Genomic DNA, 15,289 nt, shown 5'->3' on the forward strand with positions numbered 1-15,289 from the left:
TGAGTGTATTGGGACAGCTTCAGAACTTTAACTCTTTACAGTGTCTGTAAGACTATATAGATATGGTGGGTGGGATGTAGTGAAGTCGAGTTCACCGGGCATGAGGGATTCCAGCCAAACTCAGATTTTTTTTAAAGGGGCAATCATTTACAAAGCAAAGCTATGCCTTGTAAATGGTTGCCCCTTTAAAGAAACTACTGAGTATCTCTCGCAGAAAGAGATTTAACAACAGTAAGTTCTTACCATAAATCTCGTTTTCTGCTGCGAGGTACACTGGGCTCCGCAGGGCGCACACCCTGAAGCACTTAGCTTCTTTGGGTTGGTATGGCATTAGCCGCTGACACCCTCTCCTGTCGTGAGTGTGTCGTGTATGCGACTACTAACGATTGTCGTCTCTTTTAACTGCTTCTGCATTGGACTGGTTAACAAAAACTGAGCTCCTGTGCACGGAGGCGGGGTTATAGAGGAGGCGGCACTATGCATCTTGGGAAGAAGGTCAAAGCTTTGAGATTGTTGGTGCCTCAGATCAAGATCCAACTCTACACCCCAATGTTATTCCCTGTGGAGCCCAGTGTACCCCGCAGCAGAAATAGTGTTACATTTAAACAGATTTCACAGTTAATACAAAGGAACTGTGCTATTTACAACAATCTACAAGGAATCAGGTTGTTGTTAGACAATCTAAGTTATTGCTGGACAATCTGTATGTGACACGTCTGTCACACGTGAATGGCAGGAAGGGAAACATCTGTGTTAAATACAAATGTTCAAGTTGACAGATATATGAACAAATCATTTCTGTCACAAAATTCCTATTTATACAATTGTATCACAGACTTCAGCTTGATGGGGGCAGAAAAAAAAAAAAAAAAAAAAGTGTATTCACAATGGCAATGCACTTTATAACAATAGGTGTATATGCCTAGTGTGCCAGATAAATGGCAACAGACTTTCATAACAAAGAACTCTACACCCCTGTTTTCTTTATTCAGGTTAGACTACAGAAAAAAGAAAAAAAAACCACGTGTGCTACAGAGAACAGCGCCAACAAATACTAAACACCAGCTGCTGTAAACCCTCTACAGAGACAAACCCTAGATGGTGGGCATTTAATAGACAAAATTAACTAATGGTTTTTTTTTTTTCAGCAAATACCCATTTATTGTTTCCTTGCCACTGAGTCAGCACACTATTAGCAATAATCAGATGTAACAAATGTGATAACAATGTACATTTAGAGATTTTCTTCCACTTTATTTATGTACTCTATAGCAAATGCAGAATTATGTGGAACTAGGACAATAAGTACAGCCACACTATACATTCTGCAAAAAGTGATTATTAGAACTCATTTCAGGATTGTACCATTAGTTTCTATATTTGCTCATAGAACTTCCTCAATGCTCATGAGTATATAGTTCTGAAGAACCAGCTCAGTCAGCAGCACTATAAAGAACCATAAGTTTATAACAGGAATTTAACTTAAGTGTATACAGTCATTATCTTTGTTTGTCACGGTGCTAATGTACAGTTCCCTACCACATCAGAACTCCCCAGGAACGCCCAAGATAACAGCACTCATTCACAGTCTTACCTGATGACAATAAGCTGCCACTGCTTCCACTAATGATTTTCCCTTTGCTTCCCATATTTGCAAGTTTTGAAGTCTTTAAAGTTCCTGTCTCTGTTAAATCTATGGCGATCTCACTTAGACTTCTAGCAGCATGTATTTTAGACTGTTGGTTAAGAAACAGAACATTAGTATTGTATTTTCAGTCTTGTCACTATTAAATGACTGCATTATAGATAACCTAAGAGATGTCTGAAAGCGGACAGATATTTTTCGATAGATACTGACAGGTAAATCTGTTTCAGCAAACAGATTCCTCTTCACGAGTACCACCAGTTACAGTAGGTGGAGGACGTTATGTTTTAAGGGAGAAAACAGAGACAAACTGGAGTGGCTTTAGACAGCCGATTGGCCGGACAGTAAATGTGTGGGTTCGTGAGATGACTTGCTGAGAAATGAGGAAGTACAGTAAATGTAAGATTTTACTGATGGATGCAGTTCTGACATTGCAGTGTCATTAGTTGTACACCCACATGCTGTCAGTGTGACTGATTGCTCAAGACTGGACTAATAACATATCTTTGACGCCTCTTCTCTTCACATATACTAGTTTCAAAGAAATGCCTGCAAGCGCAGCTCAGAACTTTCTAGTTGTTCTTGGTCAGAGAAATTGCTTCAGAAACATAGATCACACATACAGTATACATATAATTTTATTCACCAGGTCTTTTCACATGATCTTTGGATTAGGACATCTGGCTGCAAATTATCCAAACAATACTAATTATTATTATACAAGCTTCAACATCTACTTCTATATTGCATGAAAACTTTAAGACATATTATACTGTTGACATCCAAATAAAGACTGTAAAATTCAGCATAACCCCTTACATACCTCCCAACCATCCTGATTTTGGTGGGACAGTTATACCACCATTGAAACATAGGTCATGACTCACCAGAAGATGAGGTATGTCCTGCACCAGAGAAAAGGGACTCTTGGTGCGAGTAGTAATGCAAGAGTTTTCTTACAAGAGGGTGGTTAAGTGTACATTGTGATACGGCACCTCTAACACCGCTAGAAATGTTAAATGGTGGGTGACATGCTTTCAGGAGCTGTGGGCTTTGGAAAACCATTTTTTATGGGCACTGTATTGTGGTGATATGGTCGGGATGCCGACATTCGAAATCCCTGGCTCTGGAATACTGACTCATAAGCATAATACCGGCGCCAGAACTCTGGACCTTGCATATGGTCAGATAGTTAAATCTAATTGATCATTCTGAGCCAATCTAGAGACTATACAGATTTTCTACAGACATAGATAAAAGCATGTGCTTTCATTTCATTACAATTCCCGTAAAGTAAAGATGAGGCCACTTTGTTGCCGTTCCTAGAAATGGCAGAAGCAGGTTAAGTGACATCTTCACATAGCTGAAATAGTTCTGCTTGGAATGGCAGTCATAGCAACTAGCATTTTAATTTTGTTATGAGAGAATATATGTATGTATCTCATGCTGAATTGATGTACTGATGGTGAATTAATATACTGAATAGCATGTGGTTTACATTAGGTTATTGACGGCTGTGCTTGTGTCAAATAACAACCCTGTTTATCAAAATAATGCCTCCGCTTCAACATAGAGAGTGTATGTAAGGATGGTTGGTAAACAAAGACATGCCATTAAGAAGGACAGGGAGCTTCAGAAATAGGGTCCTCTTGAGGCCAGCATAAAGCAGGAAACACTTAAAGTATGCAGCCATGTCTTGGGCTAATCCAATGGAATTATATTGACTGAATATTAATGGGTACCTCACAGTTGTCACTTGGAAGATTGATGTAAATTTGACCTTGGCATTCATATATACAGTAAATGATCTCCTCATATCATAGCTCCATTATAAACCATTGTGTAAGTGGCTTACCTTACTTTGCTTCCTATCCAGATAGAACTGATGTTGGCTAATGGCCATAGCCCAGATTGACTTTATTAGAGCAGCACATGCATACCATGTGTGCACAGCAATCCCGCCATGTCCAAATGTCCTCCTGGTAACAGATGCCCTGCACATAGAGAAATGAGCTGTGATTTCCCCTGGACACATCAGAAAGACATGAGAGCAGGAAGTATAAATCAGTTTACAACAGTGCAGAACAGAAACAGCTTACATCCTGCCTAGTCCATGACAGGCTAATAATCAAATGGCCACTAGCTGACATTAACCCATGTATGGCTGATGAGAAATTAGTAGCATTTACCGAGTACTCTCTACTAGCCACAAAACACTGTAAACTTTTGTTTTTCAGCTGTTCTCAGAATGCTTACTTATGTTTAGCAGTCTGCCTTCAAAGGGAAGAACATTAATATTGCTCAGCGCATACAAATGGTAGATCATCTCTGCATATTCTGATGTGACTGTACGATTGGGGAAAATGTAATGTCTCACACTAGACTACAGTGAGACAGAAATGTTGACCTGGATCTAGGACTACAATCACTATAAATTAGAGGGAGGCAGCCAGCTGTATCAGAACTACAAGACCCAGCACAACTTGGCAGCCTCACTAAACACAAGAGTATGCTAGTGAGTAAGAAGCATACAGGGAAGTATCGATGACTGCACAATGATTCTTCTCATAGACAGCTGTGACTACATGTGTCTAATATAACTTCAGCTAACTGACGTGCCATGGGCATGATTTTATCATTAACTATCCTAATTGTATACATTCTTCCTAATGGGTACCTCACATTCTGTAGTCGCAACATGTTGTTGTGAACACATAGGCATGACCGGGTTTAACCCTTCCAGCAACAGAGGATATTGCACAGAAATTATGAAGGCGCTAGCCTCGGGGCAGAATGAATCCAGGTGCAATACTTATTTACATAGAAAATGCTCTGAGCCTTCCTGGAACCAAACACCATACAGCCATGAAGTCTTTTACAAATAAGCGAAACACAATAGGACTTGGTGTAGCTAATAGCAAGTCAAATGAACTTTTAGTAACTGAAAAGATAAGCCTGTTTTGATAGTATTTGTAAAGCCAAGTAGTAGAGAGAACGTGTCCATTTAGCACCATCGTAATTGACAAAACACTAGAACCACAAATGATTTACTAAAAGCAGATCCAAATAAAACCACAACAAAACATTTGGGGCAGATGCCTTGGAGAGTGATAAAGTGGAGAGCGATAAACCACCAACCAATCAGCTTCTGTCATTTTTCAAACACAGCCTGTAACATGGCAGTTATGAGCCGATAGGGATAAAGTACCAGCCAATCTCCCTGCGGCTTAGTACATCTCCCCTTTGATCCTTTGGGATGCAAAACATTTAACACTAAGGCAACTGAAGAGTTCACTAGTTTTCCAAGCTCCACACTATTATGGTTTTCCATTTATTACATTTATCTAATAGACATGTAACAAAACTTTCCCAAGTTAATACACATCAGTTTATTTTATTTACAGTTTCCAATAGAAAACCATCATACGTAACACAGTTTGCTAGAGTGAAACAGTGGACAACTCTGTATTAATAATTACAGCAAGCACACTAATGTTACCAACATACAGACTTTCGTTTTAGGCAGAGACAGAATGAAAGCATTAAACAAAGAACAGCAATGCACACATGTCCTAGTAAGTGCCACACATACAGTGTATAATGCACATTGTATCACCTCCCAATCGCTGTCATTTACCACACTAACTGCGCGATGATACTCGGACGCACAATAATCAGTGTGACTGTTGTCATAAAATCTGTGTTGTATTAAGCTGACAGCCGTTTAAAGCCATGGAAGCTGGGAGGGGGCGAATATGAATGAGCTTTTACTGGAGGAGAGTTATAAGGGCGGCAGAGTGTATGTGCTAGGCTGCTAAAGTCCACAGGATAAGGGTGCTGCCACTTTGTGCATGCACATTCCTACAGCAAGCACATCCCAGGAAGCACACTGCTATTACCACTCTGTCACTTCTCCATCTGCCCCAGCCATGTCCGCACAGCTGAAACACTCTCACAACCTGCATTTCTTTCCAAAGGGAACAAAGGACACAGATGTTGCAACTTACCTGCGAGGATCATGAACTTCTACGGAAAACTTCTTTTCTCTGAAGTAAAGGTTTTCCAATTGTCTCCATTGAAATATCTAGATAAGAGCACAGCTGGAATCAGTCACCATCTCAAAGACCAGGATCACAATTAGAACTATCCCAAAAGCAACAGCGTTACCACAACTCCTCAGCAATGTAGTCTGCCTCTTGAATGAAAAGGATAGCAGAGCACAGTGTGCGAGCAGTCTGCTTCTTTTGTTTTATGTATTGCTCGCAGATTATCTACCCCCTATAAGTATCCAGCAGTCTGAGAGGGGGGAAACAATGATCCCAGGAGCAAGCAGTAGTCCTCAGTGCCTGCAGCTTCCTCCATGCATAGTGCTGGAATGGTAAGAAGGAATTCCTATTCCCCTGCCTCCCATTGGAACAGCCACTTCCTGCCCACTAATGTGTAAGTCCCTGACAATCACTGCTGCTTGAAACAGCTTCTAAAAAACCCAGGAGAGGGCGGGGGTTGAGGGCTGACCTTAATGCAAGGCAAGGCAACATGAGATAACAATGTGAGCTTGTAAAAGCCACTTTCTCAGTATCCCAGTGAGTGCAGCTTGCCTGAAGGCTTCTTGTAGGTGCTAGAAAGCAGGCAGAGAAAACGTACACCACTAGTAGCAAGGGATAGGGTTTAAAGCTGGTACAGTGGGTTACAGTGACACTGGTTTTGTTTACATGTGCAGCTATGTGGGCCTTCAACACCCATATATTTAGACTGAGGTACCTGATAATAAATGTTTTGTGCACACTGTGACAATCACAGATCACTATAAAATGAGTGAGAAACAGTAGGGCTGTGACATGAAACATTCTGGGACTGACTCTATACAAGACATGAACACAATTCTTTTTTTTTTTTTTTTTTTTATCATTAGCATTTCACATTTACAAATATTGCAAAATAAAAAAGCATGTGAGCATGAAACTCCATTAAAACAAACTTCAATATAACGGAATGAATACATTATGTAGCTGAACCAGAGCTGAACACAAGTTGGCTGTACAGATGTGTCCTCATATATCATTGCTGCAGTCACGTCAAACAGCCCCTCTCAGCACCACAGGTCCTGTGATACCATTAGCGTCAGGTGCCTTTTTTTTACTGATAATGCAAACAATACGCACCAGGAGACTGCACTGATTTATTACATATGTGACACTTGTATACAGTATCTGTGTGCGAATGAGTCTCTGAATATGTACACAAAGTGCTACGATGTAGCAGTCCAGGCCCTGCGCTACCCGCTAAGCAAAGGGATGCAGAGCAGGAAGGCGCCAGGCTGGAAAGGCTGCTCTGCATCCCCGCTGCTGAGCCTGGCCTCCCTGATGCTGCCGGCCGCTGTGCCTGTCACTGTATGACAGGTAGCAGCGACGGCAGCTAAAAGCCTCCTCTCCCCCTCCTGTGACAGCGGCAGTTAGTGACAGACCAGACAAAAAGGGGTGGAGCTGCACTGACAGAGGGGGTGGAGCTACACTGGACCATCAGGCTGCAGTGCCACAGAGGAGGACATGCTGCTCCAGATCCTGCCAGCCAGATTGTGATAGGTAAGTGAAGGGAGAGTAAGTGTGTGTGTGTGTGTGTGTGTGTATTTGTGTGCTACTACTGGGGGCGTTACGTGTAAGCTGCGCTACTACTGGGTTTGTTATGTGTAAGCGGCGATACTACTGGGGTGTTACGTGTAAGCTGTGCTACTACCATGGGCGTTTTGTGTAAGCTGCGCTACTACTGGGGGCATTACGTGTAAGCTGCGCTACTACTGGGGCGTTATGTGTACGCTGCGCTACTACAGGGGCATTATGTGTAAGCTGCGCTACTACTAGGGCATTATGTGTACGCTGCGCTACTACTGGGGCATTATGTGTAAGCTGCACTACTACTGGGGCGTTATGTGTACGCTGCGCTACTACTGGGGCATTATGTGTAAGCTGCGCTACTACTGGGGCGTTATGCGTAAGTGTCGCTACTACCGGGGTCATTATGTGTAAGCAGCGCTATTACTGGGGTTGTTATGGGTAAGCGGCGCTACTACTGGAGTCGTTATGTTTAAGCTGTGCTACAACTGGGGCATTATGTGTAAGCAGCGCCACTACTGGGGGTGTTTAAATGGGGGAACTATTGTGTGGCCACACCCTTTCCTTATGAGACCACATCCCTTTTTTGACGCGCGATGTGCCTTTGTAAAGTATGGGAAGGCGCAAATTTACAGTTTGCAGGGGGGCGCCGAACGCCCTAGCACCGGCCCTGTAGCAGCCACAGCTTTTTTCCATCCCAAGTTCTGTTGCGCTCTGTATACAGACTCAGTTGCACACAATATACAAGTGTCGCATATCAAATGAATCAGCACAGTCTCCATGTATGTACTAGTCACATTGCGTTGTGGCTTAAACACATTTTCAGCAAAAAAGACACCTGACACTAGCAGAGTACCACAGGGTTTGGCGGCTCACTTACGCCAGGCATCTCGCACTGTGTGGCATATTGAGGCTAGATGTATGAGGACACATCTGTAATTAGTGCTTCACTGTGTGTACAGGAAATGGAATGCTTATTTTCAGCTATATGCGGCACTGTATGCCTATCTGCAGTTGAACCACCCCTAGCTGTATGCTTGCTTTCATAGTGGTATATTAAGTGTGGACTTGCACCAGAGCTATCTATGGGGTAAAATATCTATCTATAAACATGGTTAAATTTGCGTATGCACAACTCTGCATAGACACACTTCTGTAGACATGCCCCCACACACACACACACACACACACTGCATTATAGGTATGTAGACTATGTCTTACAAACAACAGTCTGGGCTGACTAGTGCATATAGGGCCTAATTCAGAGTTGATCGCAGCAGCAAATTTGTTAGCAGCTGGGCAAAACCATGGCGGTCATTCCGAGTTGATCGTAGCTGTGCTAAATTGAGCACAGCTACGATCATCTTCCCTGACATGCGGGGGGACGCCCAGCACAGGGCTAGTCCGCCTGCATGTCAGTCCGGCCCCACCCCCCCCCGCACAAGTACAAAAGCATCGCACAGCGGCGATGCTTTTGTACTTGTGGAGTAACTCCCGGCCAGCGCAGCTCCTGCGCAGCGCAGACATAACATTTGCAGAGAGAGTTAGATTTGGGTGGGGTGTGTTCAAACTGAAATCTAAATTGCAGTGTAGAAATAAAGCAGCCAGTATTTACCCTGCACAGAAACAATATAACCCACCCAACTCTAACTCTATCTGCACATGTTATATCTGCCCCACCTGCAGTGCACATGGTTTTGCTCAACTGCTAACAAATTTGATGCCGCGAACTCTGAATTACCCCCCATAGTCTAGTGATGGTCATAGTAATATCAGACTGGCAGCTATTACTCATCGTACATTTGTGCTCTCTGCTTCATGCACCTTATGAAATAAGCCAGAATGTGGGGCCTGTCAATAATATCAAACAACGGCCAAGAGCGTCTTTCACAAATATTTCGATCTGGTCATTTACATATATTGTGAAAGTTGTGATGATGCTATAACTTGCTTGTATAGCTTAATATGATTAACAATTGTGCTCAAAATAGTATGCAGTAAATCATACTCTGTAATCACAATTTAGAATCTTATGGTGAGAGATACTCTGATATGTAAGTATGCTGGGTAAGAGAAACAGCATAATTGATGTTAGTGATGGACTAGGGCAGTACTGGAACTCAGGCTGCACTCTAGCTATGGGGTCCTCACCAGCAACAACCACTTCATGTCATGATCCATCCCTTGTCCTCCACTGCCATGCTCATTTTTCATCTAACTTATTTATACAGTGTCACCATGACAAACAGAAGGTCAAAACCAGCATGAGGTCTATTCCATTATAGTATATGCATTATTTTGCTAAACACCAGCAACGTTATACTGCTTATTAACGTTGCACTCCGGTCATGGGCTCCATTCCAACAAATGTCCATTCTGTGTGGAGTTTGTGTGTTTGCATCGGTTTCCTCCTACACTCCACAGAGATATTGGTGTGTGTGACTCTGGACCTGAATCTGAGCTGCACACAGTTCCTGTGATGCTGCATTCCTCTTGTGTAGTTCCATGCGATGGAATAAGCACACCCTGAAACACCCACTCTGCGTATCTGAGCAATGGTTAAGTGCGCTGGTAAATCTGATCCTCCACCACGACGCATTATCGGACGCAACATCGATTCCTCTAGCTGTCCTGCCTGGCACAGAGCCTCTCTTGTAACTTTCTTAAGAAATGTCAACTGTGGCTGCGGTGCTGCTATTGCAAGCGCATGCTCATACACTTCCAAAACATGGCCACGGCATCTCCTCTTTTTTACAAAGACTTCAGGTCACCTCCTAGTCTCCATCCTGAACCGGCCATGGACCGAAGTAGAGGTCTCAATTTATAGCAAAGTCATACCCATCGTACAGGCACAGTAAGGATTTCTTCTGGGCTGCGCATGCGGAGTTTGCCAACGATCACTTCAAAAGATAAATCTGTTCTCTTAACTGCGTAGACCTCTGAATCACGTCCCATGTGTCCATGTTGTAAGGAACAGGGAATGTGAGCTCCAATGGGACAGGGACAGCGGAGTATAATTCGATATTCTCACTATGTCTAAACTACAATCTACAGGAAACAAAATGGTTTTTGCAGTGGCTGGGAAGTCTGCCATGGATTTCCCGTGGCAGATGAAGATGAAGGTTTGGCTTTGGATAGAAAAGAGTCCTTTGCAACCTGATGATGACTAAAGGCAGGGACGTAGCCAGAATTTTGTGGGCCCCATAGCAACATTCTGAAGGGGCCCCCATCCCAATGCTTCTAGAGAGACACTTCTCTGCAGCAGTTGTTAATTTTATGCCCTATAATAGTGTCCTACAGCACTGTAGTTCATTTTCTGAACTATAGCAGAGCCTTATTTAATGTTATACCCCATAGTAGCGCCCTAGTTTCTTTTATGAATTGTAGTAGTGAATAAGTTCACCCTACAGTACTGTATGTCACATTTCAGAGCAGCCAGTACACATTATGCCACACAGTACTCCCAATTCCATTTCCCCGTTCATATTGTGCCTCATTACAGAGCCCCAGTTTATATTACAACATTAAAATGCCCTACAGTTCATTTTATACCACACTACAATAAGCAGGTCCAGGGGCATACCTACATATATTGCAGGCCCCAAGGAAAAAGTTTAAAAGGACCCCTACGTACCACCCAATGGCAAAAATGTATATACGGTACAGTAACACATGAAACTTTTGACAGGGAAGATGGGCCCCTCTCAGCTCTGGGCCCCATAGCAGCTGCACTGCCTGCACCTATGGTAGCTACACCCTTCACTAAAGGGAACAACACTGTTTATGTGAGAAATGACATTTACTTTTATCTTTCTTTTTGGAGAAGTAGAAGCTAACAGGCCAGCGCCAACAGCGTCTTCGTAGTATAGTAACTAAAGTAATATTGTCATACACTATAAATGAGATTTATCCATCTGACGGTTGCTGCATATAACTGGGTATCCTTTACCCAACCAGGATCTGACAGTTCAGCTTCTAAGTATGCGAACACAATTTTATGGTACTTTAAATCTAAAATAAAACATTAGAATATAGCTATTAGAATATTAACTCTACTATATATTACTATTCATGCCATTGAATGATGAAGACTATATTTAGATATACTCATAAACAGACACATTGTGTTACCTCTAACACAGTGTTACTCTTGGAAATATCTCTCTATCTTTTCCTGTTATTGTATCAACAGTAGATTTAGAAAACCAGAACACTGTTCAGAGGACAATTAGCAATCCATTTCCTATTTAGTCAACAAGATTAATGCATAAAATGGAAAGGACCAAATGGAATGGCTGATAGACAAGTGGAGATACATTTACCAAATCCACAATGGTCCATGTTTACTAAGCAGAGCTATGGTAGGACCATTAGATCTACTAAGCAGGAAATATACTGTAATGCAGTATATTCACTCACTCGCTATTTGCATTTCACTCATCAAACCATTAGGGACTAGCATTTCATAAATGAAAAGTGACACATATTGTGGAAAATTCAATTGGGTTTTCACAGCAAAAAAAATCTTGCGCCCAATTTTGAATTACCACGGATATGCACACTCCCAGTACCCGCGGTATCCAATTAAAAAAAACCTGCGGTACATGAAAAAAAGAATACTTACCCCTCCGATGGTCTCTGCGGCTCCCAGCGGTCTCACCTCCATCTTGGGGAGGGGGCTGCCGGGAGGCTCGGGGGCTGATGGGAGAAGTCGTTCTCCCAGCTTCTGCCTCTGGGGGGTGGGGTGGTGACACTACCACATGGGTTTGGGTCTCACACAAACACACTGGGGGTCATACACACACACACACACACACACACACACACACACTCATTTTTACACTCACCACTGCGTCAGGAGTCCGGATCCTGACGCTGGAGAACACACCGCTTCGGAAGGTGAGTAATTATAGACGAATTAGGCTAATTGGAAACTTCCAATTGCGTAATTAGTGCTGAGGGCCGGGGTGCTGTCAGGGTGCCAGACCAAGTCCCAGTGATTGCCCAGTATCTCCCCTGACACAATTGGATTTTTCTTTGTCCCCATCTTTGTCTCCATGACTGAGATTATGCTGTTTGTTGACCTGACAAAGATTGTAAATATGACAGAAACGTCGACCACCTACCTGTTTGCTATGCTCTTAATAACATTGTATTTTTACTATAAAGAAGACTGGTGATTGCGGTCCTTAAATAGGATTATGTATTCAGTAGCCTGCTTTGAATCTTCAGAGAACCTCCCCCCTACAGATCCTGAAATCACCCATGATATGGTCAGCATGGCAGTGAATCAGACTGCATACTGTTTAAAACTGATGCCTCCTGTGTATGTGTAGCTAAAACATTTACTTTAAAGTGTTCAAAGGTTTCAGATTTTCCTCCTGTCTGTAAGAATGAAACTGGTGTTGTGCTACACTCACTTCTGGGAAAGCATGACAAAGGCAGAGTGACTAGTAGAATTCTGGAAGAGATTCAAAATTCCTCCAATCTCTAGATCAGCAGCACAACTTGAAAATAAGCATGAACATAGACTTAATGTTCTCAAAATGCCACATAGCTTACAACACAAAGAGCTGTGCGTGTGCCCTCTCGCCAGTGTGCCTTTCCGTTTGAAAATATGGTTTACAATGGGGAACATTTTAACATTATAATGTGAAACTTTTAAAACTCTTATAGTGTTTACATTTCTCCCATGTTGGACATGTATATGTATCCACTGTAATATGTCTTCCAAAACACATAATGACGGAAAACACAAAATCACATACCACTTAATTTTCCTACAAACTTCTACATTCAGCAGAATAATATCTACAGAGAGTTCTGTAGTGGATTTGTTGCAAAGCAGATATTTATGTTAATTTGAATTCAGATGTCTGCAGAAGTAAAAATGCTTATTTCCCCTAATCTGTGAATGCCTGCATGCCGATTTTAATATGTGCCCACTGCCTGTACATGGTACAAGCAGCCATTATACGGCTGTTATAGTATGGCTGCCAGTGGTATCTGGATGGAAGATAGACAGTAAATAGACAGTCAACAGGTCGACACCATATGGTTCGACAGCCAATAGGTCGCCAAGGTCAAAAGGCCAACAGTTAAACGATCAACATGGATTTACTGTAGGTTGACAGGGTCAAAAGACGATAGGTTCAAAAGCTATTAAGGTCAATACATAGTTTTTCATGATTTTCATCATTTTTAGGGTTAGGTACTTAGCAGAGGGTTAGGCTGCTGAAGGGGACAGTTAGAGTTATGGTGGGTACACACTATGCGATATCACATAGTGATGTCATGCCGTGGCCGGCTCGAACATGCAGCATCTGTTGATATAGTCAGATTGAGCTGCATGTGCTGGCGACAGTGGAGCGCGCATCAGCCATAGCTTGCAGCATACACACCGGGTGATATTGTAAGCAATATCGCTCAGGAGGGTAAAAATGAGAGATATTGTTTACAAAATTGCCTAGTGTGTACCCACCATTAGGCACAAGGGAGAGGGTTAGGGTTAGGCTGCTGGAAAGGACGGTTAGGATTAAACTGAGGAAGGGGACCGTTATGGTTAGGCACCAGGGAGAGGGTTAGGCATCAGCGGAAGGGTTAGGTACAAGGGAGAGGGTTAGGGTTAGGCATCAGCGGAAGGGTTAGGTACTAGGGAGAGGGTTAGGCATCAGCGGAAGGGTTAGGTACTAGGGAGAGGGTTAGGGTTAGGCATCAGCGGAAGGGTTAGGTACTAGGGAGAGGGTTAGGCATCAGCGGAAGGGTTAGGTACTAGGGAGAGGGTTAGGCATCAGCGGAAGGGTTAGGTACTAGGGAGAGGGTTAGGGTTAGGCATCAGCGGAAGGGTTAGGTACTAGGGAGAGGGTTAGGCATCAGCGGAAGGGTTAGGTACTAGGGAGAGGGTTAGGCATCAGCGGAAGGGTTAGGTACTAGGGAGAGGGTTAGGGTTAGGCATCAGCGGAAGGGTTAGGTACTAGGGAGAGGGTTAGGCATCAGCGGAAGGGTTAGGTACTAGGGAGAGGGTTAGGGTTAGGCATCAGCGGAAGGGTTAGGTACTAGGGAGAGGGTTAGGCATCAGCGGAAGGGTTAGGTACTAGGGAGAGGGTTAGGCATCAGCGGAAGGGTTAGGTACTAGGGAGAGGGTTAGGCATCAGCGGAAGGGTTAGGTACTAGGGAGAGGGTTAGGCATCAGCGGAAGGGTTAGGTACTAGGGAGAGGGTTAGGCATCAGCGGAAGGGTTAGGTACTAGGGAGAGGGTTAGGGTTAGGCATCAGCGGAAGGGTTAGGTACTAGGGAGAGGGTTAGGGTTAAAATAACAAAACAAGAAATAAAACATGTTACCCTTTTCTGTGCCAATTATTTGTATTTCAAACCTTTGACCCTGTCAACCTAAGTCAAGGCAGACCATCTAACGATGAACCTTTTTTGCAGGCAGGGAATGAGGTTTGTAAACCATACCAATAATCTATTACAATTTTCAGGCTGTGAACGATCATCGTTGAGTACCATGTACCAAACAGGAATCATTTGTTTGGCTGACGAGCATGCAGTGTATGACCCGTTTAACAGAATAACAGAATGGTATCTCTCACCCCCCCCCCCCCCCCCCTCCATCAGTCAACTGGAAAATGACATTAGAATGACATGATAACATAACAAAACAAATAGTAGTAGTTGTCATAGTGTTTTCTAGCAAAGGTTATTTTTCACAGAAGTCATTGGGGCACCTAATGTCTGCTATTCTGTTACCTCAGACCTTTAGGGCACACCAGGATATTACAGATCACCACCCCAGGAGAGCCAAGCACATGTACATAAAGATAAGCTAGATGCTTACAGAAATAAACTGAAGCCATTCCAAACCTCAGGGAGATCAGGTAGAATAGTTCTAGTCTACAGAGGGCAGGCGGATAATACCAATTAACAATACCCCCCAAGGATTCTATATGCCAATCACATCATTACAGCATTCGTCTGTGGTGTAAAGACAGTGTTATTAGTCCTTCTACTGGTCAGGCCATATACAGAAACATAA

General features: G+C 43.1%; 1 protein-coding gene across 6 annotated transcripts in view; it reads right to left on the reverse strand.

Moving 5' to 3' along the window:
* Window positions 1-15,289, reverse strand: part of FRMD4A (FERM domain containing 4A) — a 751,780-nt gene that overhangs the window by 36,913 nt on the left and 699,578 nt on the right. For all 6 annotated transcript variants that reach the window (XM_063926906.1, XM_063926905.1, XM_063926903.1 and 3 more), the window contains exons 12-14: window positions 5,653-5,729; window positions 3,501-3,639; window positions 1,595-1,736 (exon numbers count right to left, since the gene is read on the reverse strand). In XM_063926906.1, the coding sequence (XP_063782976.1) occupies window positions 1,595-1,736; window positions 3,501-3,639; window positions 5,653-5,729 (358 nt within the window). The remainder of the gene's footprint in view (window positions 1-1,594; window positions 1,737-3,500; window positions 3,640-5,652; window positions 5,730-15,289) is intronic.

This window comes from Pseudophryne corroboree, chromosome 6 (genome assembly GCF_028390025.1).
Source record: "Pseudophryne corroboree isolate aPseCor3 chromosome 6, aPseCor3.hap2, whole genome shotgun sequence".
NCBI classification, from domain to species: domain Eukaryota; kingdom Metazoa; phylum Chordata; class Amphibia; order Anura; family Myobatrachidae; genus Pseudophryne; species Pseudophryne corroboree.